Below are 26,234 nucleotides of genomic sequence, written 5' to 3' on the forward strand. Positions count from 1 at the left end.
GAGCCAAGCAGGACACTCCCTGTTTTGTCAATGTTCAATTGGAGCAAGTTAGCTCTCACTCAGGACTTAATGTTTGTCAGGCAATCAGACAGGACAAAGAATAGATGATCACGATTGTGAGTACAGGCTTTTTGACACAATCTAATGCAGAGATCATGAAGCTTTCTGTTATCTTCAGTTGTGGCGCTGCTATAGTTGAGCAAACATGAGTAAAGCAACATGATGCATGGCAATATCAGGGCAATGTAAATGTCACTGACCTGGGTTCATTGGTTATATCGACTTTGCAAAAAACATTCCATTATAACATTGCAGTGCACTAGAAAATATATAAAACTTTACTGGCTGCAAGCCAAGCATGACTTATTTGAAGCTTTCTGAAATTAACTTTTCCTTTACCAATTATTTGAAATATAATGGTTAAAAGGAGTCAAACATAATAGATAAACAGACGATTATCAGATCTGGAAAAGCCTGCAAGAAGACAGAAGTACTGTAGATGTAGTGGGAAACCCAGAGAGAAATAATGAACAAGTGGTGCTGGAAAATTTTTGTTTAAGAATTGTTTTAACTTGTTTAATGTTCAAGAACATTAAATTCAACACAAGCTAAAAATAAATCACTGTTGCCAAGAAAGGAGAATAATGTCTGAGACATTTTTCCAGGACTGTGCAACTCCTATTTACAGAAACTTTACTTACGTCATTCTCTTGTGGTTTAATAAACTAAATTGGAAGTTGTCATGAGATCCTTAGGGCCCCATTTTTCCTTGTGGTACAAACTATGTGCAGTAGAGCAAAGTGTGTTGGGTATCTATGCGGTCAGAGGATTAGTGCCTGATCAGAAAGCTTAGTTGTCATGTTGATATAAATTGCGATAGAGTGTAACAGCACTTTCCTTCAGCTGTATGGAAGTCTCAGAGAGAGGGCACCCTCAGACAACCTCCCCCTCCCCCTCAGATTATGGGGAAATAAATACGTAGGCTAGATAAGTAAGGGGCCTCAAATCTGCTTCTACATGTTGAGAATAGCAGTTTTTTTTTCAATAATCTTTCCTGCACTTCCCATTTATAATCCCTCTTGGTTTTGAGACAAACATTGCAAGATCACCAGAGAGGTTTGGATGAAGAAGAACCCTCAGTCCATTTGATCTCATCCTTCCACAATATCCATCCTACAATCATCCCAACACAGCATCAAGCTGTTTCTTAAATGAGTCCAGTGACCAGGCATTAACCACCCTTCCTGGTAACCTGTTCCAGTCATTGATTACCCTTTGCGGTGTCTGTCCTGAAATCGCCATTTGCCACTTAGACCTGTGTTCTCTTGTTCTGTTGCCTTGTTCAGAATTTACGTTCTCAATCCCATTTAAAATATGTTATACCTCTATAAGATTCCCCTTGAGATGCCTCTTTCCAAGGCTCAAGAACCCTCGCTTGTTTATTGTAGTGTATTCCTCCAGCTTGTTGTTGTGCTCTACCTTGGCTTTCAGACCTGGGCAGCCCATTATGCCATGATCACCAAAACAGTATGCAGCACATGCTTGTCAAAGTGCCAAATAGCACTCCAAGCTAGACTATCATTTCACTTACATACACAATAGTCTGTGCTCAACAACTTTTGATGTTTGTCCTGAAATTTGGATGCAAATCAAAAGCAATTGCTATTGGGTTACACCCGGTCATGGGCTGGCTACTAGTTGTTCAATGACAGTGAGTTGGGGTTGCTTGCTCTCGAAGTTTCCCATAAAGGAGACATGTTGCTCTTGTTGGGGACCTCACCACAACAATGTGGCTGCGATCAGCATATCAACAATGCAGTCCAAAATGTGGGTGTTATAACCTGTTTTCACAAGGAATAATGAGGAAATAATGAATCCTGCTATTACTGGATGTACATCACACGGACCTATGGGAACTCCACTGATATGATGGGAGGAAATCACATTACAGGTCGGCACAACACATATCTGGTTGTAACCTGTACCAAATGCAGGTTGAATCTATTAGGTTGAAATTCCGGGTCAGCATTACATGCAGCTCTTTTTTCCCATTATGATTGTTCATTGCCAAAGGCATTATGCATAATGCTGATCATAATCTGGGGTCTAAAACACTTCCCACTGTGTTTTATGGAGTAAGTAATAAAAGAAAATACCTTTATACTTGAGCCTATTAATTGTGAAGGTGCTGACCAGTACCCGGGCACCAAAGGATTCCTTTACCCAGCCAGGATAATCATGACCAGTGATCTTGATGTTTCTGCTGAGAAGCCCCACATCTGCAGCCAGTCTGTAGCTCTGTCCTGTGCCTTCAACTTCATGCTTTTCTGCTTTAAAATGAATCAAAGACACTCTCACCACATGTACAGTGGGAGTAATAAATTCTGATGACTGCAGATTAGCCTTTCAACAAGACTGATCCACAGTGTCAAGGTCTTGCTTTACAATTAAAGGGCCTTCCACTAATCTCTGTTTTAATCCAATTTGTGTTCTTACATTATCCTGTCTTTCTTCTTGTTAAAGATCCTGTGAAACTACAGTTTGGAAAATGAGAAGGGATTGTCTCTGGTGATTCACATTATGGCTGCTGTGGGACCTTGATATATTAGCTGTCTGATCTGGCTACAAAAATAGTCACTACACTGGAAAACATACAGGAGCTCTTAATTCTAATAATATTAATCCTTACATTTGATATAGCACCTTTCACATCAGGTGCTTGTCTCAAAGCACTTACCAGGAAATATTGTAAAGGGTTGTGACTTTGCACTTCGTAGACTGCAATTTACTATTCAGATCTCTTCATAAAATTCTTTTTTTTTAAAAAAAGAACTCCCTCGCTGATTCAGGAATGCAAAACTTACTTCATAAGTTGTGTAATTTACAGTCTCTTGACCTTCTTTCAACCTTACAGGGCCTTACACTGTGGACCTTATGGATAATAAATGAATACACTTCAGACCCAGGAAAACTTGATCTGACTTAAAATCTGGGACTCCTGCCATCATTGGCACATAGCTGCTGTAGTAAACTTAATTTCGCCCAGAGAGAATTATACCTTAAGGGGAGATTCTCCAAACATCAATAAATTTACCAGAGGGCATTCAATCCTTTGTGGTTTAGTAAATGTAATGGAATTGGTGGTGTGATCTTTTAATGGGATTTTGCTATGATGTGCTGTCTGGACAAGGTCAATACATATAATGAATGGTGACGAACCCTATACAAAGTTTCCTACCATACTGAGGAACCTGATTACTCTTACAGCCTAATGCTACTTACAAATGTGAGTATACGAAAGAGGTCTATCCAATAGCAGTGTTATTCCATCAAATGAGATGGAGCTGATTGTTCTGATTTCAGTCTGCTGGGCATCATAGCTGGTAGTTGTTACTACTATCTGGTCCCCATCCTGTTCAAAGCAAGCACAGGTCAAGTCAGCAGCTTTCATAGGTAAACATTTAGTTGCGTGGATAAAGTCCCCACTGCAGACACTACCAATGTTGTGCGTCCTCAGTGGTATAACTGAGCACAACAACATATCAGAGTGTTGGACTCTTCCACAATACACAAACCCCATTGAGATGTATTGTGACAGTAGGCAAGTGGCTCCTCAATATGCCCCTAACCTCTGATTGAAAGAGATCCATTATCCCTTATGTTTCCATATTACTCGTTTGCAGTACACAGCCTATTAGGGCTCTGACCTGTATCTAACTTGTTCTTCATCATCCACATCATATCAGTGTGTATCTGGAAGTAGATCACATTGGAGTGGCATTCTCATGCTTTGGCATGACATACTTTCAGTTGGAGACCCAATTTGTGTGACTCTGGTTCCTTAGACCACTATCTATCTTAGCATCTCCTGCCAACTCCCCGGTATATGCATGGAAATGCCTGGCGATTGAGCTCATGGGTATTCACATCAAAGGTGAGTAGCACAAGCAACGTGCTGTCAGTAGTGTTGAGTCCATCCTGGGTGAGACAGGCCAGCAGCGTGCCTCTATGGAGTCTCATGGTGGGCTTTTCTCTTTTTGGTGATGTGAAGTCACACCTCTCTTTTGATGGGATCCTTGCTGGTGGTTGGGAATGAGATAATCCAAGAGGAGCCAAAAGGGCATGTAATTGTGGTTGATGATGGCATAAATTAAGTCTAATGAAGGAATATGCAAGAGAATTGACAAACTGCATCACATGTTTAGTGTTTCAATAAAATCTGCTTGGTTTAACTACAACTAGTTGACTCGAGCCTTTTCAGTGGTATCCTGCAAGATGGGTGTGGGTGCTATATAAATGCAAGTTGTCGTTATTGTTGTCTCTTACCTGCCAATCAACAGCTTCTGCCAAAGTTACATTGGTAGATCCTGCCAGAGCAGTTAGAGCCAGTTTAGTCTTATAGACTGAATGCCCAATGCCGTGAAGATCTAGCCCTCCAAATACACCTACAGAATGAATATGAAACAAGCTGCTGTTGATTCAATAGATGGCCACTCACTGTTACTCATGTATAGAGAATAGAACTAGAAATAAGTGTTATCCCAAAGCGGTATCAAGACAGAAACTCCACAGAGATGAGTCCACTGGTTTACCCAAACTAAAGTTTTAAAAGCCATGTAAGGGCAGAATACTGAAAAGTTATAATTTTATTTTTTTAAATAAAATAATTTTTTTTGCTCACCTAATACCTTTGAGCCTTGATTTGGTCCGTTTGGTAGAGGCCAGTCTGGTGTTAAATGATCTCCTCTCAAGACAATTTGTATCTTTCCTCTGAAAGGCTTACCCTCTTGCCCTGCGATTAACCTTCCTCCCTGCACAAAAATGAAAATTAGAACAATACCTATATCTACAAATCTCTATACTCCTGCTTTTATTGTAAAAAATTGTTTTAATACTAAAGAGACAGATCTTTTACTTATGACCAATTATCTCCACTTCCATTCTATCCTGAAGGAATTTTTTATGTTCTTTCCGTTTACCGCAGACAATGGTTGCTCTCAGCGTCTTGTTTGAATGGCCATTATTCACACATGATCCCCGAAAATGAGTGTTGTGGTCTTTTTTACCTGTGGAGATTAGTGCAGCCTTGATGAATCCTGTTCTCATTTAATTGAAATCTAATGATTTCTGTGCAGCTGGACCTAGTGATATTGTCTGTGGCAGGAAGGAGGTATATTTGTTTTTGGGCAACCTGGTAACTGACATAGATGGAAACCCATCACTAGGCTTTAGACTTTAGAGTATGCAAACCGGACAATACATGCATGGAAATTTCTCTCTGCCTGGAATGGAATGTGTACTCTCTTCACAGACCCATTTTACTTAGTCCTAGAAAGCATCAGATGTAGGTTAGTAAGAAAGAAGTCTTGAGTACTCCAGGTTGTGCACTAGGATACTGCAGGAGTTTAATCAGCAAACATTGTTTGGCAAGCATAAATCCAACCAGCATCACCCTATCTGTAAGTGGGAAGATTCCCTGCGCACAAGTGACTAATCTGTATAAGTCCTGCTGATGAGCCAGGCTAATTGCTCTGTCATCAACAGTGTTTTGTGGAATTGTGGACCTGCCTGGACCACATAGGATAGATATGATTCTGATATTTCATTGCCAGGTATGTCACCTTGGAGTCAATAGGCCCAAGGAGACCCTGCTTACTTTCCCCTCTTCTCTCAAGGAGGAGAGTTTGAAAGGTAGGTGAAGACAGATGAATATTCTAGGGTCTTGGCTTGATTAACTTTGTGGTTTACATAACTTCAATATTTCCTGTTCAGGGTACATATTTCCACTCTTCCCAATCTTAACTTATATTGTCAAGTACAAGGGATAGTCTTGTGTTACCTGTATTGATATGTAAGTTGCATTCAGGACAATGTTCATGTAGGATGATGAGTTTGCCCGAGTTGAATTGCTTAGGATGTCATCCTTCAATTCTAAGATGCCATAGATGGTAAGTTTATTCAGTGAAGGAATATCAGTGTCCACCACGAGCCAGGTTCCTGGAGAAATAAGTATGTTCCGTACATTTAGATTGTTAATCATCAACCTTTTTCATGGATATAGTAAACACAATACTCAACTGTTCTTCCCCAAACAAATGGTATTTTTTCATTAAGAAAGCCAAATATGGCCTATGTGTCAAGATCGATTAATACTTTTTATTTTAACCGTTTAAATGCATAAGAATAAAGTGACCTTCATCCATATGGGTTTGTTGGAGTTTTTCTATAATGTTATTTTGGACTAGACTCAGTTGCTCCAATAGATGAGATATCATCATCTTGCAATCCAACAGCAATACAAATTTACATTTATATAGTGCTTTCATGTCAAGAGGACATCCCAAAGCACTTAAAAATATTGGCTGTGCACCTGAACTGGGGGTGGGAGCCAAGGGGTGTTTGGAGGATCTGCCATCTTGGGCTTGATGGCAGAATGGCTTCCTACTATATTGTAATTTCTGTGATTGCAAGTTTCTATGCCCTAATTTTTATATCAGAGCCTGTGAGTGATGGGCCCCCCTCCTCTCTCCCCCTTCCTTTCTCCCTGCTCCTCTCTGTGGGCCCGTTCATTGAATCAAGCAATGGAATACAACTGTCACCTCTTCTGCGTGTCACTGGAGTGCCACTCTCTATCTTGGTCAATGCACATCTGGTTATTTGACTGATCTGGGTCAGTTGTGCACTTTGTGAGATTGTAAGAGCATTCACAATATTTTACTTTTCTTCTTCAATTCACACGCTGCCACTCATGACAAGCCCGTGCTCAGCATCCAAATGTGTAGCACTTTGAGATGCTATCCTTTGTAATAGGTGCTATATAAATGAAGATTGTTGTTATTGTTGTAAGATAAACTTGGGAAGTTAGAATTTCTGATTCATTCTTTCTCATTGGATTGTGACATGTGTGACTGTCTGGTAATAATTGGAAGGAAATTAATGCTTACTCTCTCTTGGAATGTTTGACTGATCCACTATAAAAGGAGACTGGGATAAGAATGAATATTTCATGGAATAAACAACACAGGGTCTATCATCAACTCTTCCGGATAGTATGTCAAAATCACTTGCCTTTTCTCAATAGTATTCTGAAGGATAAGTCAAGTCAAGGAGAATTGACTGGCTGTTATGTCCACAGAGTCAAAAAATTTGTCAACACTTAGCGCTTAGACTCACAAGCGAAAATGGCCACTTGAGTGCAAGTTACTGTTGGGCATCCAACATCTACTGAACTGTACCTTAGCAAGAGTGATAGTCAGTAGGGAGAATTTGAGGGGAATCCCAAAACAACCAAATTTACTCCCTGCCTATTCAAATATGCTCTTTAGCTCAGTGATAATCTCCTGCTATATTCACATTAAGTTACTGGTCCAATTTCCCTCTTATGCATGCTCTCTGGAACACTACCTCTCCACGGTCACATTTCAACATTTAGAGGAGACAAGTGGATCCACAGAATGGCATAATCTTCGTGAGATGGTTCCCTTCAGACCTCATTGATCTAGAATACCACAAGGGCCAGTGGAGATCCCATTAACTAACAGGCATGAGATTGATGCTAAAATAAATCCAGGCTCTGATCTTTTCTGGAATGAGATTTCTGTGCTGAACATCATGCAAATTAAAACCTTTGTCTCAGTGCGACCTTGGTGGTTGGAAATTATCCCATTGGTACATTAATAATAATTCTTGTATTTGATATAGCATCTTTTCAAGTTGTTGAAACATTTCAAAGTGCTTCACAAAATATATTATAAAGTGGATTGATTGTGTATTTTCTGGGCGCAACACAGCAGCCAACTGCGCACGCCAATGTCCCACAAATAATTGTGGATTTTGAATTTTTTTTGGGTTGGATTATTACCCCCGGAAAGCGATCTGCTAATTGACTAACAACCTGATCCCTATTTACTATTAGGTAAACAGAGGCATGTGGAGTAAGGAAAATTGCCTAAGGTTTTGCCCTGTTCAGGAAACACATTGCAGAGTGTTGGGACACACTGGAGCAATTTTGCATTAATTGGAGCATGTAAGCTCTAGTGAGTCTGTTTTTGTTTATTTGTTATATTGAAACAATTGAAAAGTCCATGTGAATAACCATTCATTACCTGGAGGGATAACTACAGAATCTCCTTCAGCAGGAACTGTATAATTGTTTTCAGGTGAGAGTCTCCAGAAGGAAGAGTTCGACCACAGGCTAAGAAATAACAGATATGAGAATAATACATTAGTAGAGTACCTTGTGTGTCAGACCTACACCATCAACTAATATGAATGCAAATATATGACAGAACATTTGTTTCCATATTGAAAAACTGTAATCAGTTTCTTTATATTTTGCCACAACTGAAAGGGATATTTGGGTTTGATGGATAGTAATGACAGGGAAAATAAATAAGATAATCCTTTTTAGCCGATCAGTCATGTGATTTAGAAAGGTCTTTAGAGAGCTACAAAATGTTTCTGAGAAAGTAAACCCAGAACAATACTTTCAGATATGTCAAAGGCTGGAATCACACAACACAGAAGGCCATTTAGAAACATAAGAAGACAGGAACAGGAGGAGGCCATTCAGCCCATCAAGTCTGTTCCACTAGTTTATTAGATTTTGTCAGATCTTTTAATCCCAGTTTTTTGGGGGTCAGCTGGGTGAATCACAATTACAGAAACAATAATAATGATAGTGATAATCCTTGCAATTGATATAATGTCTTATCACATCTTCAAGACATCTCAAAGAGCTTCACAGAATATACTGTAAAGTGAACTGAATGTATATTTTGTGGACGAAATGCGGCAGCCAATTGCACACAGCAGTGTCCCACAAACAATCGTGAATTGAGTGGCAATTTTTTTGTGGTTGTTTTGAAGGGATTATTACAATGATCTGCCCTTTCACCAGATTCTTAAATACCTATGACCCATCATACCTACATTGTGGTATTATATTAATAATCTTTACATTGGTCTAGCTCCTTTCATGTCATGAGAAGGTCTCAAAGCGCTTCACAGGATATACTGTAAAGTGTTGTGACTATGTATTTGTAGGTGAATGCGGTAATCAATTTGAGCATAGCAATGTTTTGAAAACAACAATAAAGTCAATAACCCATTTTATTCAGGGGCAGAATTCCAAAATTGCAGAAAACTTCAAAATAAGGTGTATGGCTAGATGCAAAGAACAGTATAGGATTGCACAGACTGACACAGACAGACAGGCACAGGCAGGCTAATTGATTCTGCTGGGTTGATGTCTCCAGCTAATTTCAGATATTGACTCCATCAGTTGAAGTTTGATCCTTTCAGTGGGTTCAGTGTCCTTTTAATACAGTTTTACACCAGTTGAATATACTGCCAACCAGAGTTCTAAGTGTCCATCCTGGAGCAACAGCTAGGAGCACTAATATTCTTATCAGTCCATAAATCTTCAGTAACATTATCATGCAGGGTAAACTTTGCATTATAAATTCTGCCTCTAGAATATCCTTTCTGCTAGTTTGTTAATATGTACCTTATTCTTTCATCTACTATCTAAAGGTTTACTCAACATTACACTCAGGACTATATTAACATTGATAGTAACCGCGACAATAAAGTTCAATTCCATTGATTTATTTTCCTTACTCATATCCGTCCAGTTGTTTTTTCAACGATGGCATGGTTGGTGGGGGAGGCGGGTTACAATGTTTGAAAAAGCAGCGATAAACATTAAGATGCACATTGACATCAGTCATTGTCGAGTCCAAGTTTTGAGTGACGTACCGCGATTGCAGAGTATTTCTTCCTGAAACTGGAATGAATTAAATCAGAAACTATTACATTCATATTATTACATTCATTCATATTATTACCTAATCCAACACAGATAAAAGCTGAAATAGGAAGAAAATAATCAAGGAAATTTCATTTGGGTTTTTTTTAAAGAAAAATCATTTCTGTAAATAAAATAAATTCATGGGTTTTGAACAGTTAATTATTTTGAGATTCACTTTGCAGACAGCTGCAGAACAAGCAGTGTCTTATTACGGATCTCAGCATTGCCACTAACAGGATCCTGGAGGTATCACAGCAGTGAGATACAATCGTATAGCATCCTGGCAGCAACTTTTTTTAAAAAATCAAAACCAATTTATAAAATACGAAAAGCTGAGATTCTTCAAATGGAATATAAAGTGTAATTCACCCAGTGCAGCCACCCACAGATTGAGAACGTTGTAGATTGTAATAATACTGATCTCAGCTGGGGCAGCAGTTGAGGATACAGTCGTTTTTTGGTTTTAGGAGAAAATAAAATCAGCCAGTAATTCCAGTGACCTCTCCTAGAAAGTGCGTGCTTGTGGATGTTGGGTGAGGACAGGATAAGACTCAGCTGTGATTCCCCCCCACTCATCCACACAGTTAAACAGCCTGACTCAATGGGGATGAAATTCTGGTCTGCTTTATATGTAGTGTCTTTGGTGTTTAATGTGAGATTACAATAAGAGAAACCCCATTAACATCCACAGGTGACACAGGTGCCATGGATAACGCCAACCGGAATTTCAACCCAATTGTCTAGGCCACTTGTGCTCAGTAGATGAGGGCACCTGTGAAACTGTTCCTGAGCATGAGGTGGCAGTTATGGGTGAAGAGAGGAGAAAGCTGGCAAAAAAGGCATCTTAAATAATTGTCATCATAGCAAATTACAATGGCAATACCTGTCATTTTAGTACCCAAAATGGATTATTACTATAACAGACTAGAACAGACTAACATCTAGCTGAAAAATGCTCTGTGCAATGTACATGTAGTAATATAAGAAATTAACCATATAAAATTGCACTCTAAAATAACATTGCTTTATAATGTAAAAGGTCTCACCCAGATAGTATAAGGTTGTATTTTCTTTTTCAAAATACCAGTCACCATTCGTATTGTTGGACCAGCTAAGTGGATGAAGTGAGCCATTGTATGAATTCGTGATTTGGAACATGTCTGGATGCTGAGTGAAGTTATGGGAAATTATAATGTAGTCTTCTTCCTACAAAGGAAATACATTCATGTTACTTTTGATCCTTGATTTCCAGTGCCTTGGGACATCCTCCTGATGTAAACAAATGTAATCTTGTTGTTGTTGCTGTTGTTGGTGATCACTGTTAGATAAATGGGCACAATTGTCATAGTATAGTTTACTAACTTAGTTTACAAAGCAATAATATGTCATTTCAAAATGCATCAAATAAGTAATGTCATTGGGACAAGACTGACATGTGGGATTTGCTGCCTTGTAGCTAAAACAAAATGTATAAAAATTTTGTATTTTCTATTTGGTGGAGTAGTTATCAGAAATAAAGGTGACAAGCTGTGTGGTAACTTGGACACAGAACTGGGAGCTAATTATTCTAACAGCATCCTTGATTTATGGTGATCTGTGAAACCTGACTTTTAAAGGGTCTGTTAAAATGGATACAAACTTTCACAAATATTTACAGTAGTTTCAAATCTTAATTTGTGAACGCTGAGAAAGTCTAGTGAAGCTTTAAATTTGACTGGGATTTGTTAACATCAATCCCGTCCTTGACATATCTTTCAGAACATTTGCTCAGCAAACAGAAAATCCCTGAAAATACGATTATTTTGGATGGGAAATCCAGGGGAAAAGACAGGACATATCTATTCAAAGATACATACTTACTCCAAGAGTTTCCATTCAAGAAAGAAATGACATGTACCTTGAATCCATAGAAAGTGGCCCTGTATGAGATGTTGGTAACGTAATCCATGCCCTCAAAATTAAAATTGAGGGTTCCGTTGTTAGGAATAAGAGCCATCCAGCCAGGACTGTGGGTCAAACGATTCGACAGGAATGGAATGATGCTGATGCCTTCATTAACACATCAAGGGAGGTAAAGAAAGCACTGTCAGCCATATCTTTGAGTTCAGGACACACAGAGCAAGCAACACAACTCAATGTTAGTTTCCCAGTGGGTTGCTCAGAAAATGTTAAACTATTGTGTACATATCAGAGGTTCTGGTTAATGATTTATCAAATAACCTCCTTCATCATTGGCATGCGATCTCTGTTTTACCCTTCTTAACCCAGAGGCTGTGACAATCTGGCTGTGGATTTCTCTATTATTTCTACCAATGTTATTCTACCAATCTCGCCTCTGCTCGACTGGCACCGGCCTCCTGCTTGTCCCTCGCATCCTCCGCACCACCATTGGAGGTCACGCTTTCAGCCAATACGCCTTGAAAATGTGGAACATTCTCCCTCAATCCCTCCACCTTGCCCCCTCTCTCCCCTTTTTCAAGTCCCGCCTGAAAACTTTCCTTTGCTTACGGTCACCTCCCCTCCGGCTCGGAGTCCGGCTCCGCTACTGTTAAGCGCTCTGAGACACTACCCTGCATAGAGAGCGTTATATGAGTGCAGATTGTTGTTGTTCTGTACTGATCAAAGGGTCTCCCTCCCAGGGTTTCCTAACCAGTTCTGGAATACTTTTCTAGCCTGAGGTGGTTCATCCAATAAAAGAACAAATAACAAGCAAAATATACCCTAGAGAGAAGCCACTTCAAGCTGGAGCTAATGCCCTGCCAAGTGATTCTTACACTGTCAAAGTAAGTTACGTGTCTATGTAAGAGATCCAATCATGACTGGAGGTATCCAATAGAAAATAGGCCCACAACAGAGACTCATTATCTGCACTTTGCCTCAAGAACTGCAATGAAATATTTATATGTGTTGATGTATTTCTGTCACAAAGATTGAAAACTGGTTATCAAGATATCTAGCATTACATACTTCTTTCCCCACTCTCTCCCCAGGATTGTGTACTGGTTGACTGATTTCAGCTTTTTGGGAATTAATAAAATCATACCAACCTTGTTATCAATCTTATATTCTGTGGGTTGATAAATTTATTGAACTTTTAGCTGTTTATCTATAATGTGAAATCCCATTACCAAGTAGTGGACTTGTCTGCTAAGTGAGTAAAATAACTTATTGGATAGTTATCCTCCTGTTTTTCCAAAGTCAAACTACCTACACAGGAGCATTCGTCCCTGTCCCTCCCTCAAAGAGAAAAGCTTCTTTGAGGGAGGGCCACAAGTTTCTAAACAGAATTAGAGTATTTATGATACAGATAACAACAACGACAACTTGTATTTATATAGTGCCCTTCATACGGAGTAGTGTCTTGGAGCACTTAACAGTAAGATGCTGAGTCAGGAAGAGAGGGGAGGTGACCAGGCACAGTCGAAGGTCTTCAGATATGATCCGAAGATGAACAAGGATTTACTTCAAGATGGGGCAAGGATTTACTCAAGGTATAGGGCAAGTTGCTTTTGAAGAATAGCTTAGGAAGCAAAGTAGTAGCATTTTCAGGGGACTCATTTGCAGTATTTCTTAATTGAAATCCTTATTTCTGAATAGCTGTTGCCACAAGCAGCCCGATTTACATAACTCAGATTCCTTATTAAAGAACGCTGTTGAAGAGTACTGGAAAGCAGATCTCGCTATACAACAAAGCTTTTTTTTAATCCCAGACAGAAATGGAACCTACCATAAGAGCCTGCCAAAATCACATTCTTTCCGACCAGGGAACTTGGTGAAAGATTATTGAAAGCCAAACGATGAAAACGAATTGTGGAATCACAAAGAAGGCCAGGGTAGCCAGTGCTCCACTCTGTTGAAGGATGGCATCGAGCAGGATCATAGAGGAAGCTCTTGGGGACTACCTTGTAATTGGTGTGACCTGCAAAAGCCAGTTTGCATACAGCACATATCAATCAAATATATTATTCCAATGTCAGGCACTTTAATACAGCAACCCATTCTCACCTTTCTTCCTTAAACCAGAAGACAAGCAAAGTCTTAACATTGACTGCGCTGGAGTGTCAGCCTGGACTGTGAGCTCAAATTCTCAATGTGGGGCTCAAACCTACATACAATCTACTGAGTCAGAGTGCTACCAACTCAGCCAGGCTGACATTTAAGCAAAGGGATGTGGGCGCTATAACCCGAAAATAAATTTGGGCAAGCACAAGCAAAGTGCTCCTGCTTGGCTCCCGGGCATGCTGACCTTTCAGCACAGAGACCTGGCCGTGGCACCACTCCCAGGTCAGGTAGGCCCAGAATATATAGTGGAAATGGAATCTGTGGACTTGAGAATCCCACAAATACAGTAGATTGAAATTCGAACAACTTGTCCTTGTTTTACGATGACTTGTGAGAATTCTTTTTTTGAAATTTTTGAAACATGCACTTAACTTTAACAGATATATCAAACATTGAATCCCTGAGGTTTGATAAATGTGTTGGGTCTGACCTGTAAGGGAACCATCCAGATCATGCAGAACCACTTCATGCTCCCATCGGAAAGCAGCCTTGTTTGTGGTGTTGAGGTAGTGAATGTCGCTGAATCTCGCACTCCAGCCTCCACATTTATTGGAGCAAAAGCCAGTGATGGAGGCCACCCCAATGCCAGCACAGCTCGGCCGATCAAAGTTAACAAACTTTACTGAAGATACTGTCAGCCCGTCATCGAGTGGCAAAATGATACCTCTGGTGGTGCAATAGTCAGAGTCGAGGCCCAGTTCATCCATGTGACCTATAACTGTTGTGTTCGTAATCACTGCACCGCTGCTCTCTCCCCATCCCTTCACATAGGAGGATAAAACCCGTTTCATTTCAATGCCAGCCTTTTCGTTATTCACCATCACAAAGTTATGGAACTGAAGAGCTCCTCCATTCACCCACTCGGCTCCTTTCTCACAGTTCCATGTTGTCAGGGACTCAAACCTCGCGGGTTCTGGGATGGTGGAATAACAGTGTCTCCAGCTCATTGGGAAATATTCTTCAAAAATCCAGAGCCCAAACCAGCCCTGTGAGTGCACTGTGTTATTACGGAACTCCCCAAGAGGCACTTTCTTCTGACAGACAAAAGTTGTGTGAGAAGGTCCATCGGGATGATCATTCATTCTGTACCAGAAGCCAAAATGAGTGCCCCCAGCGACTGCGTTGTGTCGAATAATGTTATTTGGGTTGGTGATCCAGAATGCAGCAGGAGTGATATCATCGTTCAGGAGGCTGGTGCTCTGGCGGACATAGACAGCCAGGTTGTACTGCAAGATGTTGTGGTGTTCAATGCCGTCCTGTATGAAGAACCCACCTCCCATAATGTCATAGATCACGTTGTGCTCCACCAGGAGCTTGTGAGTGTTGTGGATGGTGACGGCTCTGTTAAACGTCTGGTGTATTCCACAGCCACGCACATATGACTGGTACTTCATGTTTCCCAGCAAATGCCAATGTATCGGGTAACGGCCCAGGCGAAAGGCTTGACCAACGTAATACATCTGCAGGAGAGCAAGTCCGTGAATGAAACAAGGAAAATAAGTTTGTACCAGCCAGGAACAAAATAGAACAGCCACCCTCTGAGAGGATACACATTTTTGTAACAAGTTAAGTTAAGCTTGTAAATTGATTGAAACACCATGATCTATCTGAAATGACATTTCCCAGCATTATCATCCCACACTTTAAGCAAAAAGTTATTTACCTCAACGTATTCAATTCTTCCCTGTGCAAGGCCAGAGCTAGGTCGTGGGGCGTGAAACATGATGCAGCCACCAAACTGATCGCTTCCAATTTCTTCACCAAACCGACCCTGAAAGCACGTCTGGACGGCAAACTGGCCTAAAATTAACAAAGGAAAGGTGACATTGGTAGCTTTGCATGTTTTGTGGTACTTTCAAGCATACATGTGTGAGAAGGGAATAGAGGGGCATAGGTGAGGGGAATAAGAGGGCTCATGTGAAGTATAAACACTTGCACTAACTATTTGGATTGAATAATAATAATAATAATCCTTGCATTTGATATAGCGGTTTTCACGTCTTCTCAACGTCTCAAAGCGGTTCACAGAATATACTGTAAAGTGAATTGACTGTATATTTGTGGGCAAAATGCGGCAGCCAATTGCGCACAGCATTGTCCCACAAACAGTCGTGGATTGAAAATGACCAATTTATTATTGTTTTTGTTTTTGGAGGGATTATTATTTGTGAGACATATTACTCAATGTAACTGTTTGTCACATTATAAGCAGCTTGAAACCTGGGGCTAGAACTGTTCTCAATGATTACTCAAAAAAGTCCTCCAAACAGCATAGCCTGAATTCCAGATACTGAACATGAACCCCCAATTCAGAATCTTGAACACTTGCACCAAATGTAGATGAAATTATGTAGATTCAGGAGTAATATAATATGTAGATGATAATATTATAATAAAACATTGACTGCATATTTTGCAATAATTACAATAGTCTATTGATTAATAATAATTATAATAATAATAATCTATTGGTTTGCTCACAACAGTACTGTGGGTAACCACTAGAGGGTACACTTGACTGCTTCAGCCATAGCTTGGATATCGGGTTTTATATCAGTTAGAGTAATAATCCTTATATTTAATAACATGCCTTATGATTCTGAAAGATCTCAAAGCACTCTCAAAACGCTTCTCAACGTTTTATGTGAAGTGTGATGACCATGTATTTGTAGGTTACCGTGACAGCCAATTTGCACACAGTAACGCTCCACAGACAGCCATGAGGTGAAAGATTGTCATTCAGACGGCTTTATCTGTTAGTGAAGAATACACACGGATTCAAAGAAAAAAATAGATTGTTAATTAAATATCAACCTTACCCATGTTAAATCCATCAGGACATGCTTCGATGTGATCATTCCATTCCACATTATTTGACCCTCTGACAACTACGTTACGGGTTAAGAGGCCAACTTCAGCTCTTCCCTCGAACATAGTCCCATCAGGAAGTGGGACAGACACCCCCAGGTGATTGTACTGCAGTGGCTCAGTGAGATTGAGGCTCTTCCCATCGGCCGACACAGATGCTATTGTTTTCTTCTCATTTTCACTCTGGCTGTGTCTAATTGTTAAACATTACAGTATAAACGCTGACGCTAATTAAGAAATAGTAAAATATGACTCTGAGGTGCTGTCAGAAATATATTAATGTGGGCACTCACACTGTGCATGTTTTCAGACATGACATGGTGTTATTTCTGCTTGAATGCAATACAGAAAGTTCTGTGATTTCAATACAAGTGAAGAAATTCTCTTCAAACAACATAACGGTGTGCTATCATGCAGAGACCACTGAAGTCAACAATCTCTTTATTACTGGGATATAAAGGAGCATAATAGGAAACAGATGATTACTTCAGTAGAGAGCTGGATATACACAGTAATGGGGGGACCCCTCCCACTGTGGAAATGAGAACAGTGTGAATATCATATTTTTATGTGAAATGCAATGTACAGTATGAAAAAGAAAAAGTCTTGCATCAGGAGATACATTGTCACTATAGTATGACACTGTGTTTCACTGTTTCCACAAGTAATTTCTGTGAAGTGCAGTGACTATTTTTGTAGGCTTTTATAACAGCCATTTGTGCCAGCAATATGCCACAAAAAGCCGTGGTCAATTAATCTGAATGATTGCATTGGGAAAAAGTGTTTTCTTTGTGAATATTGTCTTGGAATCTTTAACGTCAACCTAAACAGGGAGGCAGAGTCTTAATTTAACATCTTATCTGAAGCATAGCACCTCCTTTAATCCAGTACTGCCCCAGTAATGCACTGCAATGTCAGTCCAGCCAATGAGCTCAAGACCCACCATGGGAGTTGAACCCACAATCTTCTGCCCCAAAGGCAAGAGATGTGGAAAGTGATTGAGAAGAGAATAATTCATGCTCCCTGATGTTTCTTCCAGACAGTTAGTCAGTTACTCATTGCTGCTTCTGTCTAATAGCTATGGTGAGACTAGGAATAGAATCTGTGGAGAATCACCAGCATAAGTACATATCTGACCAGATCTATCTGTCTGTGTTTAATTGTCCGATGGTGTATGTCTAATTGTCTAACTGCCCCCACCCCAGGAGCAGCCTTTTGACAATTTACTACACCATCGGACAATACCCTCTCCAATACTATGTGTATCTAATATTCCAAACCTACCTGTGTCCAGTCGATGCTATGACAATCACGTCCCCTGCTTTCCACGTCACAGATTTTTGTAAAATTACAGTTGTGGAGCCTGCAATAGCAGTTTGGGCTAAATGGGTCCAGACTACAGGAATAGGGAGACCTGGCAAGAGAGGATGAAATGTTCACTCTAGTTCCTCTAACCTCTGCTTCACCAGTTCTGAAACTGAAGAATGCGATGCCTCGAAGAAGAAACAACAACTTGTATTTATATATAGAAAGAACTTGCATTCAAACATGCATTTAAACATTGAAACATACAAAAGCACTTCACAGATATTTTCTGTCAAGTGTAGTGACTCTTTTGTGAAGATAACCATTTGGACCAGCAAGATGCCACAGACAACCATTGAATGATTCATTTATCTGGAGGATTCTTGACCAGGATAACTGGATATTTTGTTTTTCCCTTTTCAAATAGTGTTATAGGATCTTAATCTTGGTATAACATCTCACCTGAAGGACAGCATCTCTGACAGTGCAGCACTCAATCAGTACTGGATTGTCAGCCCAAGAGCTCAACTCCCAACATATGTTTGAACCCACAACCTTCTGATACAGCCTGTAACTAATAATACTGTAAATAACCTCTGTCTTTTGGCTTCTACCCCAGAAATGTAAATCACAGCATAAACTACATCTCCAGTTTCAAGTCCGTGCGATGTGAACTGCTTTTTCTATTGGTGACAAATCAGTTATGCTACCAGTTTCCTTAGCAGTGCTGTTTTCGCCTCACTGTTGGTTGTGACACCTTCCCATCCGTGCACTGCTGGTCTCATCTCTGGGTCCATTAGAATCCCCGTTGACTTACATAAACTTTGCTCCTGAACTAGATCCAAAGTTCACCAATGGATTAGCATCAGCTACATTGCCAGAAGGAGCGTTGATTTGTAAGAAATACCGCAAATTAGACCCCCCCCCCCATCTCTGTGTTTTCACAATGAAACAATAACTTACCGTGGAGGTCCAGAGTTCCCTCTCGAACAGCTAGTGTCTTGGCTCCATATAGAGGGAGTTCCTTTGAGCGCGAGTGGCCATGTAGGGTAATAATTCCTTTATGTCTGAATGGAGAACTTTCAGTTCCAATCTAGCAATGACATCAAAAGTTCAAAGTAGTTCCACTGGTATTCACTTACAATAATAATAATCCTTGAATTTGATATAGCAGCACCTTGTCATGCCTTCTAGATGTCTCAAAGTGCTTCACAGAATATACTGTAAAGTGACATGATTGTATATTTTGTAAATGAAATGCAGCAGCCAATTGTGCACAGCAATGTCCCACAAACAGCCATGGATTAAGTGACCAAATTCTTATTATTTTATTTTAATTATAGAGTCAGTACATTTTACAATAAATTCTGTGAAGGACTTAGAGACATTTCAATGTTGTGATATTGCACTAATTCAAATGCAAGGTTATTATTACACATTTCTCAGGACACTTCCCTCACTTCTCATCAGCAAAGATGCTCCCAATTCTTACCTAACCCAGCATATAATATTGTACTTATGTTGAGAATTTTTTTCAGACCATTTTAGGTGCCTGACACTGTAGCTCTCGTCTCATTTTAAACTTGTCGGCACAGTGTGGCAAACTGAAAGTCTCACAAAACAGGTATTTCATATTTGCGACAGACAGCATGCGACATTCGTGATGCATTATAAATTGTCTTGACTCACATGATAAAGAATGGATTACAGCTGTGCCCAAGGGATGAGCAGTCCTATCCTATCTGATCAAACGGCTTTCAGCCCTACGTAAGCATTGGACAATGTGTGGCCAGTGATTGAATCTGGGACTTTCATGGCTTAACAGTACTTCAGCAGGTGGTGAATTTACCTGTTAAGCTATCAGAGGAGCCAAGATACTGCTATGGACCATAGAGCAAGAAATTCAAAACTGTGGAAAACACCCAATATGAGAAGAACTTGCTGTTCCACATTTATGCGGTGTTTAGGAAATCAGAGTAATTTTTGCTTCTGGCATAATCTGGCCAAAATCATGGTATTCCTAAATGTTCCTTAATGATCCCTGGGTATAACTGAGGAACTGAAATCATTTATGATTTCTGCAATGTTCGCTGCGTAATAGCCAATGCAGACTCCTACCAGTGCTGGTTCCAGCAAACCTGTGTTCATTGGTAAATTATCAGTGATCACTTCAGTTGGAATCCCTAGCATCAGGGGGAGTACAAACATTTCCCAAACAGGTTGAAATAATTTGATATACCTGGAGAACTCCGCCATCTGTGATGAGAATGTTTTCTGCCTGGAGCTCAATGTCAGCTTCATCAAACATGAGTTTACCACCTGTCACAAAATCAGACGCAGATAGGCATAAAAAAAGAGAAAAACAGAAGTGATACGATCATTGTCCATTAAAGGTTTCACCACATGACTTACATTCAAGTTAAGACAACAGGGTCTAAATTGCAGCATTCACAAAAGGAAAGTAGAAGTTTTTAACACTTGTAATGTTTCTATATCCTGGCCAAAAATCCCCCAGATAAAATTAGTCACTCACTTCATGGCTGTTTCTGGGGCATTCTTGCATTCAAATTGGCTGCCTCACAAACAAAGGCCACTTGGGCAAACAGAGGGCAACCAGCGTTCATGGAACTGCAGTAAAACTTCCTTCATAAACAGGAAAGGCTTTCAACACAGACAATCAACTTGTAAACATGGACACCCAGCTATTATCAGGTTTCTGACATTGTTGTTAGGTAATTAAGTGCTTGTAATGGCCACTGTATACTTGATCTTTTACTTCATACGCAAACCCTGATGGGCTGCCACACATCCACTTGTACTACACATAATCTGCACCTATACAATAATGTGGGAAATGTCCTACATAGTCAAGCACATTTAAATATTTATGGTATCCCATAACTGACGCTTATGAGCCAGCAGTATGAGATTTCAGGGTCTGTATGGGGAGTTAAGTTCTACAGCTTCAAATGTGAACAGTCTGGTACTCATGGGAGATTGGGTCCCAATGTATGGAAATACATCTAGCAGTTCCACATTTTAGGGTTCAGCAGAATGCAAGCAAAAATCAATGCCAATAAAACTACACGTACAGCTGGTTTAGGATAAAATTCCCTGTAGTCTAAAGAGTCTTGCACTAAATTCACCTTAACCTGGAAGCAGCAGGGAATAATTTCACTGGTAACTGTATTCAGACTCTGAAATGAGTGGTTGCAATTTCACAGATGGTGGCACACAAAACGGAAACATTGTCTCAGAGAAGTTAAAAATGACTGTGTACATTTTGAATGTTTTTTTTATTTTGAAGCAAAATGTCACCACCGATTTTTTGATTCCCAATTTAATTCTGCTTCCTGCCTGGTGCTGCCACTCTAGAGGAAGGAGAAATGGCGAAATGAGGTAAAAGAACAGTCTGAAAAGAACAGAACCTGTCTTCCTTTATAATAAACACACTCAAATAATTTAAAGGCAGAGAAGCATATTTTCACCTACAATTGCTGATGTAAAGTTACCTTGAATGAGAAGCATTTTCAATACTGGTGTGCTTTGATCCAGCAAAATTATTTGCCCTTTGCTGATAACGACGAGGAATCCACCTTCTGGTGGCGACAAACCTCCCCATGTATAAGGAGAGGACCAGACATCAATGTAATAAAAATCTGCATTGTCCTGTAATAAACCCACAGGACAACGTTCTTATGAATTTGCAAGAATCATACGCACGTATCCTTGTTACTGGGTTACACGTATCATTATTACTGGATCACACATGTCTGTTACTGGGCCACAAGTGTCCTTGTTACTGGGCCTTACCCCTTTCTAGCAATGCACGTACAGTTTTTGCATCACACTGTTAATCTGTCGTATAATTTAAGCAGAGAACACATTTCAAAGGTAACAGATTGATTATTTGTAGGGATCATTGCTCTGTGTTGGGATTTATAAAAAGAACACCAGGATTTAAGCTAAGATGTAAGAAAATTAAACCACACTTTCAACAGACTTTCCAAAGTCAATACGTCACTTAATTCAATTAAAATGATTATCAATTTGAAGAATAATGTGGTCACTTGTAACTTTTAATTTCTGAGAAGCTTTATTCTTCACAAGTTATAATTACCCTCCTTTCATCACTGTATTTTCCTTGGATTGAAAGAGTGTTAGTCTGTCTAACCTGTTGCTGCCTCACCAAAACCTATTTGACCCAATTGAAGATTCACTGCAGTGATCAAGGATCATCAGCCAGTTGTGGAAATCACTACCTCCTTTTATGTCAAAACTTCTTCATCCAGATGTTGATGGTTCTCTTAATAATGACCCACCGACCAGCTAAGATCACCCTTCACCTTCATCAAAAGGAGTATGATGGTAGAGATTTCATGGATCTTTAGAGATGTCATTTTCAACATGTTTCCTTACCTGTCTGGCAACGCCATATTCTCCTATTTTCACATTCACTCTGGTCAGCTGTGATGGAGAGTGTGCGTTGGTGATGCAAATAATACAGGTTTCATTCACAAACTGGACATCACAGGGAGTCTCAGCGATGGTGACAACAGTCTCATTGATGGTTAAGCTGAAAAAGCAAATTTGACCGTGTTATAGACTCATGCATTATCCAGTGAGTACTATTTGTTCTTCTGCAGATAATTAGATGCGGATTGAGATTGAGTGTACAACGTTATGGCCAGAAACAAATGTAGTTTACAGTTACAAAGTGCCTTTCATGTCAAGAGGATATCTCGATGGCTTTATGCAGCTGGCTGCAAGTGAGGCCAAGAATCTTGAATTTGATCTGCTGGGGGATGGGGAGCCAATGGAGCTGAGAGTGGGTGATGGGCTCATGGAGCCTGGTGTGGGAGAACATGGGCTGCAGGGTTCTGGATGGTCCTGCACCTTGTGTAGGGAGGACATTATGAATCCAGCAAGAAGAGCTTTGAAATAACAGCCTGGACATGATGAATGCATGAATGAGTCTCAGTCGTCCCTGGGGAGTCACAGTGGCCACAGATTTCAGCCACTGCCATCTTTGTTAGCAGTGATCTTAGAACAGACATCACTAGTGCTAATTGCAGAGTTTCAGTGCTGCTTCATAAAATACCAACTTAGATTTGCCAGAATAGCATTCCTACAGGTTGAAGGGATGCTGCATTTTTAAGGAATCCAGTTAAGAATTATTGCAAATTAGATCCCGCTACCTGTGCTCAGCAAGTGGTTTCCCGCCTGAAAACTATACTGTTCGACCGTGCTTACGGCCACCTCCCCCTTCCCCCCCCGGCTCATAGTCAGGCTCCACCACTGTTAAGCGCCCTGAGACTCCACCCTGCATGGAGGGTGCTATATAAGTGCAAGTTGTTGTTATAATAATAATAATAATCCTTGCATTTGATATAGCGCTTTTCACGTCTGGAGGACGTCCCAAAGCGCTTCACAAAGCGCTTGTTGTTATTGTTGTTGTGTTCTCAAGTATTGAAATAAAAATAAAACGTTAAAAATTCTTATTCGGATCCTTGTGAGAAACTGAAATAAAAAATGGATTGTGAAACTGTACAAAAAATAAATTCAATTGCAGTTGTATCATTGCATGATATTTTGATCCTTAAGTTACCTGAAAATGGCTCCTGTGATAGTAAGTGTAGTACCTCCTGCAGTGCCCCCTCGTCTCGGATATACATCAATAATTACAGGAGTCAAGGCTGAACTGTAGGTGAAGGCTGTGGGCAACTGGGCTAAATGGTTGTCATTCTTAACGGTAACATTACATGTATGCTGAGGTTCAGGACCTAGGTAAAAAATAGTTAGATTACTGATGCATAGTAATAACATAAACATTCACAACTAGTCTGTAGCACTTTTCATGCACTCTGACTTTGAAGCACCCTATCCTGAAGCAGTTATTCATGCAGTTACGCAGGTACCAACTGGCCACCTATGATCCTAGTCAGTAATGGTCAGCAGTCTATTTGGCTTGAGAGGGGGTGGGCATCGAAGCCGAACCCCGTCCTCTTCAACTGACATTCACATTCATACACTGTTCAGCAAGGATCACGGGATCAGGAATAAATCACTGGATCAGTGAAAAGTGTGTGCATGTGTGTGAGGTGGTAAACTAAGTGCAGTTTTAAACCCTCGATTGCTGGCCTAGCTGAGACCACATGACAGCATAGTGTAGGGAGGGATTCAACCTGGGCCTTTGTTGATCTGTAGCCCCACAGGCTACTAGCATGTGTAACACATCATAGGAAATAAGATCATTATCTTAATCCTGATTAAGATGCTTATTCCCGCCTAGCCACTGCCAGCGAACAAGAGAGGGATTTCAGCTGAGCATCTGATTTGGAGATTGATCTGCATAAATTGACCTACTGTATCTTACCTTTAGAGGGTGGTAAAATGCAGTGCAGAGTACTGGAGGTGGAGGTTGATGAGTTCACTCTGCATTCATCATCACAAATGGATACTCGGGAATTCTCTCGGTCAAATCCAGCACCATTCAGAGTTAATATTAAGCCGCCCCCAAAGCTACCTAAATTTTTGAAAAAGGTTGAAACATAAATATAAACCTTGCATGTGATATAGCGCTTATAACATTGAACCATCTCAAAGGTCTTCACAGATGATTGCTTTCAAGTGCAGTAACTGTATTTCTAGGCAAATACATCAGGCAATTTTCACACAGAAATGTACGTCAAGGAAAAATGATGGAGTTTTTTTGTGTCCACTCATGTTTAGTGCCTAGATTGAGGTGCACTCTCAGCACGTTTGAGGTAGGTTCTGCTTTGCACAAAATAGCATTTCCTCTCTCCCAATTTTTCCCTCCTTCAATTCCTGAAAGTGATAACTTATATTTGGTTACAAAACTAACAACACTGGAGCCTTCTGGTACCTCAGCCAGGGTTGCCCAACTTCATAATAATAATAATATCCTTGCATTTGAATATGATGCCTTATCAAGTCTTCAAGACATCTCAAAAAGCACCTCACAGAATATACTGTAAAAAGTGAATTAACTATATATTTTGTGGGCAAAACGTGGCAGCCAATTGCATACAGCAATGTCCGCCAAACAGTTGTGGATTGAATGACAAAATTATTATTATTTATTTATTGAAAAGGAATTATTACCCCTGGAAAAGTGATCCACCAATCGACTAACAACCGAGTTCTTACTTACTGCTAGGTAAACAGGTGTGTGGAGTAAGGAAACTTGGCCAAGCATTCGCCCTGCCTGGAAATCGAACCCAGGTTCTCTTGCTTGCGAGGCGAGTGCTCTAACCACAAAGCTACAGGAGTCGTAGATGATGAATTATTTAATGCAAACATGTCCTCTTCAAGGGTTGAATTCTTCTCCCAATTTAATTCAGTAGGGAAATTACCCACCATCACACATGAACCAACATGCAAACTTTCAAAGAAGGGTCACAATAACTGGCTGTGTTTTTCTTTTTGACTCATGGACACCAATGCAAATGTTTGCTCTCCCACAGCTAGAAGCTTAGCTTGCTTAACACAGCACAGACCAGAGAGCTTTCTAATCTGTCTATCCCAATAAAATATAATTCAAAACATTTATCCATTTGCCTATCAGTTGGGCAAGAGTGTAGAGTTATCTTTAATTATGCCATTCGCAATCAGCACACAGGAGTGCAAAATCATTTACAATTCCCTCAAAACAAACAATTGCTCATGGTTAACCCAATCAACAAATCAGGCAACATTTGCTTCATTGATCCAGCAAAGTAACTAGGGAAATAACTACAACAGCAAAAACTTCTCACGCGGGCTTCCAGAGCACTGATATAATACTATATAATAATACAGTAATATAAAAGCATTGTGATATCGTACTAACCTTTTCTCGGGTTGACGCTTGTTATGTTTAGCTCATATTGAAAGAACACATCAGATGCAGTATAACCGTTTGTGGCGTGCTTGAGGATGACTGGAAAAGTACCACCTGGGTGATCTCCCACAATGCATTCAACATTGCTGTCACTGGCGAAGGTCACGAAGCACAGCACATCATCTATTGTGACTGAAATATTAGCAGCGATTGATCCAAAGCCAGACCCAGTAATGGTGATTCTCGTCCCACTTAAACCTACAGAAAGAAATGAAGACTTGTGTCAAACTTTAGTTGTAAAGAAATAGCTAAATATTTTCCCATTTCTTGAGTTTTCATTCCTAA

General features: G+C 40.1%; 1 protein-coding gene across 1 annotated transcript in view; it reads right to left on the reverse strand.

The window, feature by feature from the left end:
- The window catches only part of pkhd1l1.1 (PKHD1 like 1, tandem duplicate 1), a 95,466-nt gene that overhangs the window by 23,084 nt on the left and 46,148 nt on the right, over nucleotides 1-26,234 (reverse strand). Inside the window, exons 39-59 of the mRNA XM_042347005.1 lie at nucleotides 25,899-26,147; nucleotides 24,423-24,572; nucleotides 23,655-23,829; nucleotides 22,466-22,622; nucleotides 21,559-21,715; nucleotides 20,286-20,365; nucleotides 19,010-19,139; nucleotides 18,026-18,155; nucleotides 16,693-16,934; nucleotides 15,537-15,673; nucleotides 14,304-15,333; nucleotides 13,539-13,730; nucleotides 11,709-11,860; nucleotides 10,858-11,017; nucleotides 9,649-9,787; nucleotides 8,106-8,236; nucleotides 5,840-5,997; nucleotides 4,682-4,811; nucleotides 4,327-4,445; nucleotides 3,283-3,412; nucleotides 2,157-2,330 (exon numbers count right to left, since the gene is read on the reverse strand). Of these exons, the coding sequence (XP_042202939.1) occupies nucleotides 2,157-2,330; nucleotides 3,283-3,412; nucleotides 4,327-4,445; nucleotides 4,682-4,811; nucleotides 5,840-5,997; nucleotides 8,106-8,236; nucleotides 9,649-9,787; nucleotides 10,858-11,017; nucleotides 11,709-11,860; nucleotides 13,539-13,730; nucleotides 14,304-15,333; nucleotides 15,537-15,673; nucleotides 16,693-16,934; nucleotides 18,026-18,155; nucleotides 19,010-19,139; nucleotides 20,286-20,365; nucleotides 21,559-21,715; nucleotides 22,466-22,622; nucleotides 23,655-23,829; nucleotides 24,423-24,572; nucleotides 25,899-26,147 (4,122 nt within the window). The remainder of the gene's footprint in view (nucleotides 1-2,156; nucleotides 2,331-3,282; nucleotides 3,413-4,326; nucleotides 4,446-4,681; nucleotides 4,812-5,839; nucleotides 5,998-8,105; nucleotides 8,237-9,648; nucleotides 9,788-10,857; nucleotides 11,018-11,708; nucleotides 11,861-13,538; nucleotides 13,731-14,303; nucleotides 15,334-15,536; nucleotides 15,674-16,692; nucleotides 16,935-18,025; nucleotides 18,156-19,009; nucleotides 19,140-20,285; nucleotides 20,366-21,558; nucleotides 21,716-22,465; nucleotides 22,623-23,654; nucleotides 23,830-24,422; nucleotides 24,573-25,898; nucleotides 26,148-26,234) is intronic.

Source organism: Callorhinchus milii, unplaced genomic scaffold, assembly GCF_018977255.1.
Source record: "Callorhinchus milii isolate IMCB2004 unplaced genomic scaffold, IMCB_Cmil_1.0 Scaffold2, whole genome shotgun sequence".
NCBI classification, from domain to species: Eukaryota; Metazoa; Chordata; class Chondrichthyes; order Chimaeriformes; family Callorhinchidae; genus Callorhinchus; species Callorhinchus milii.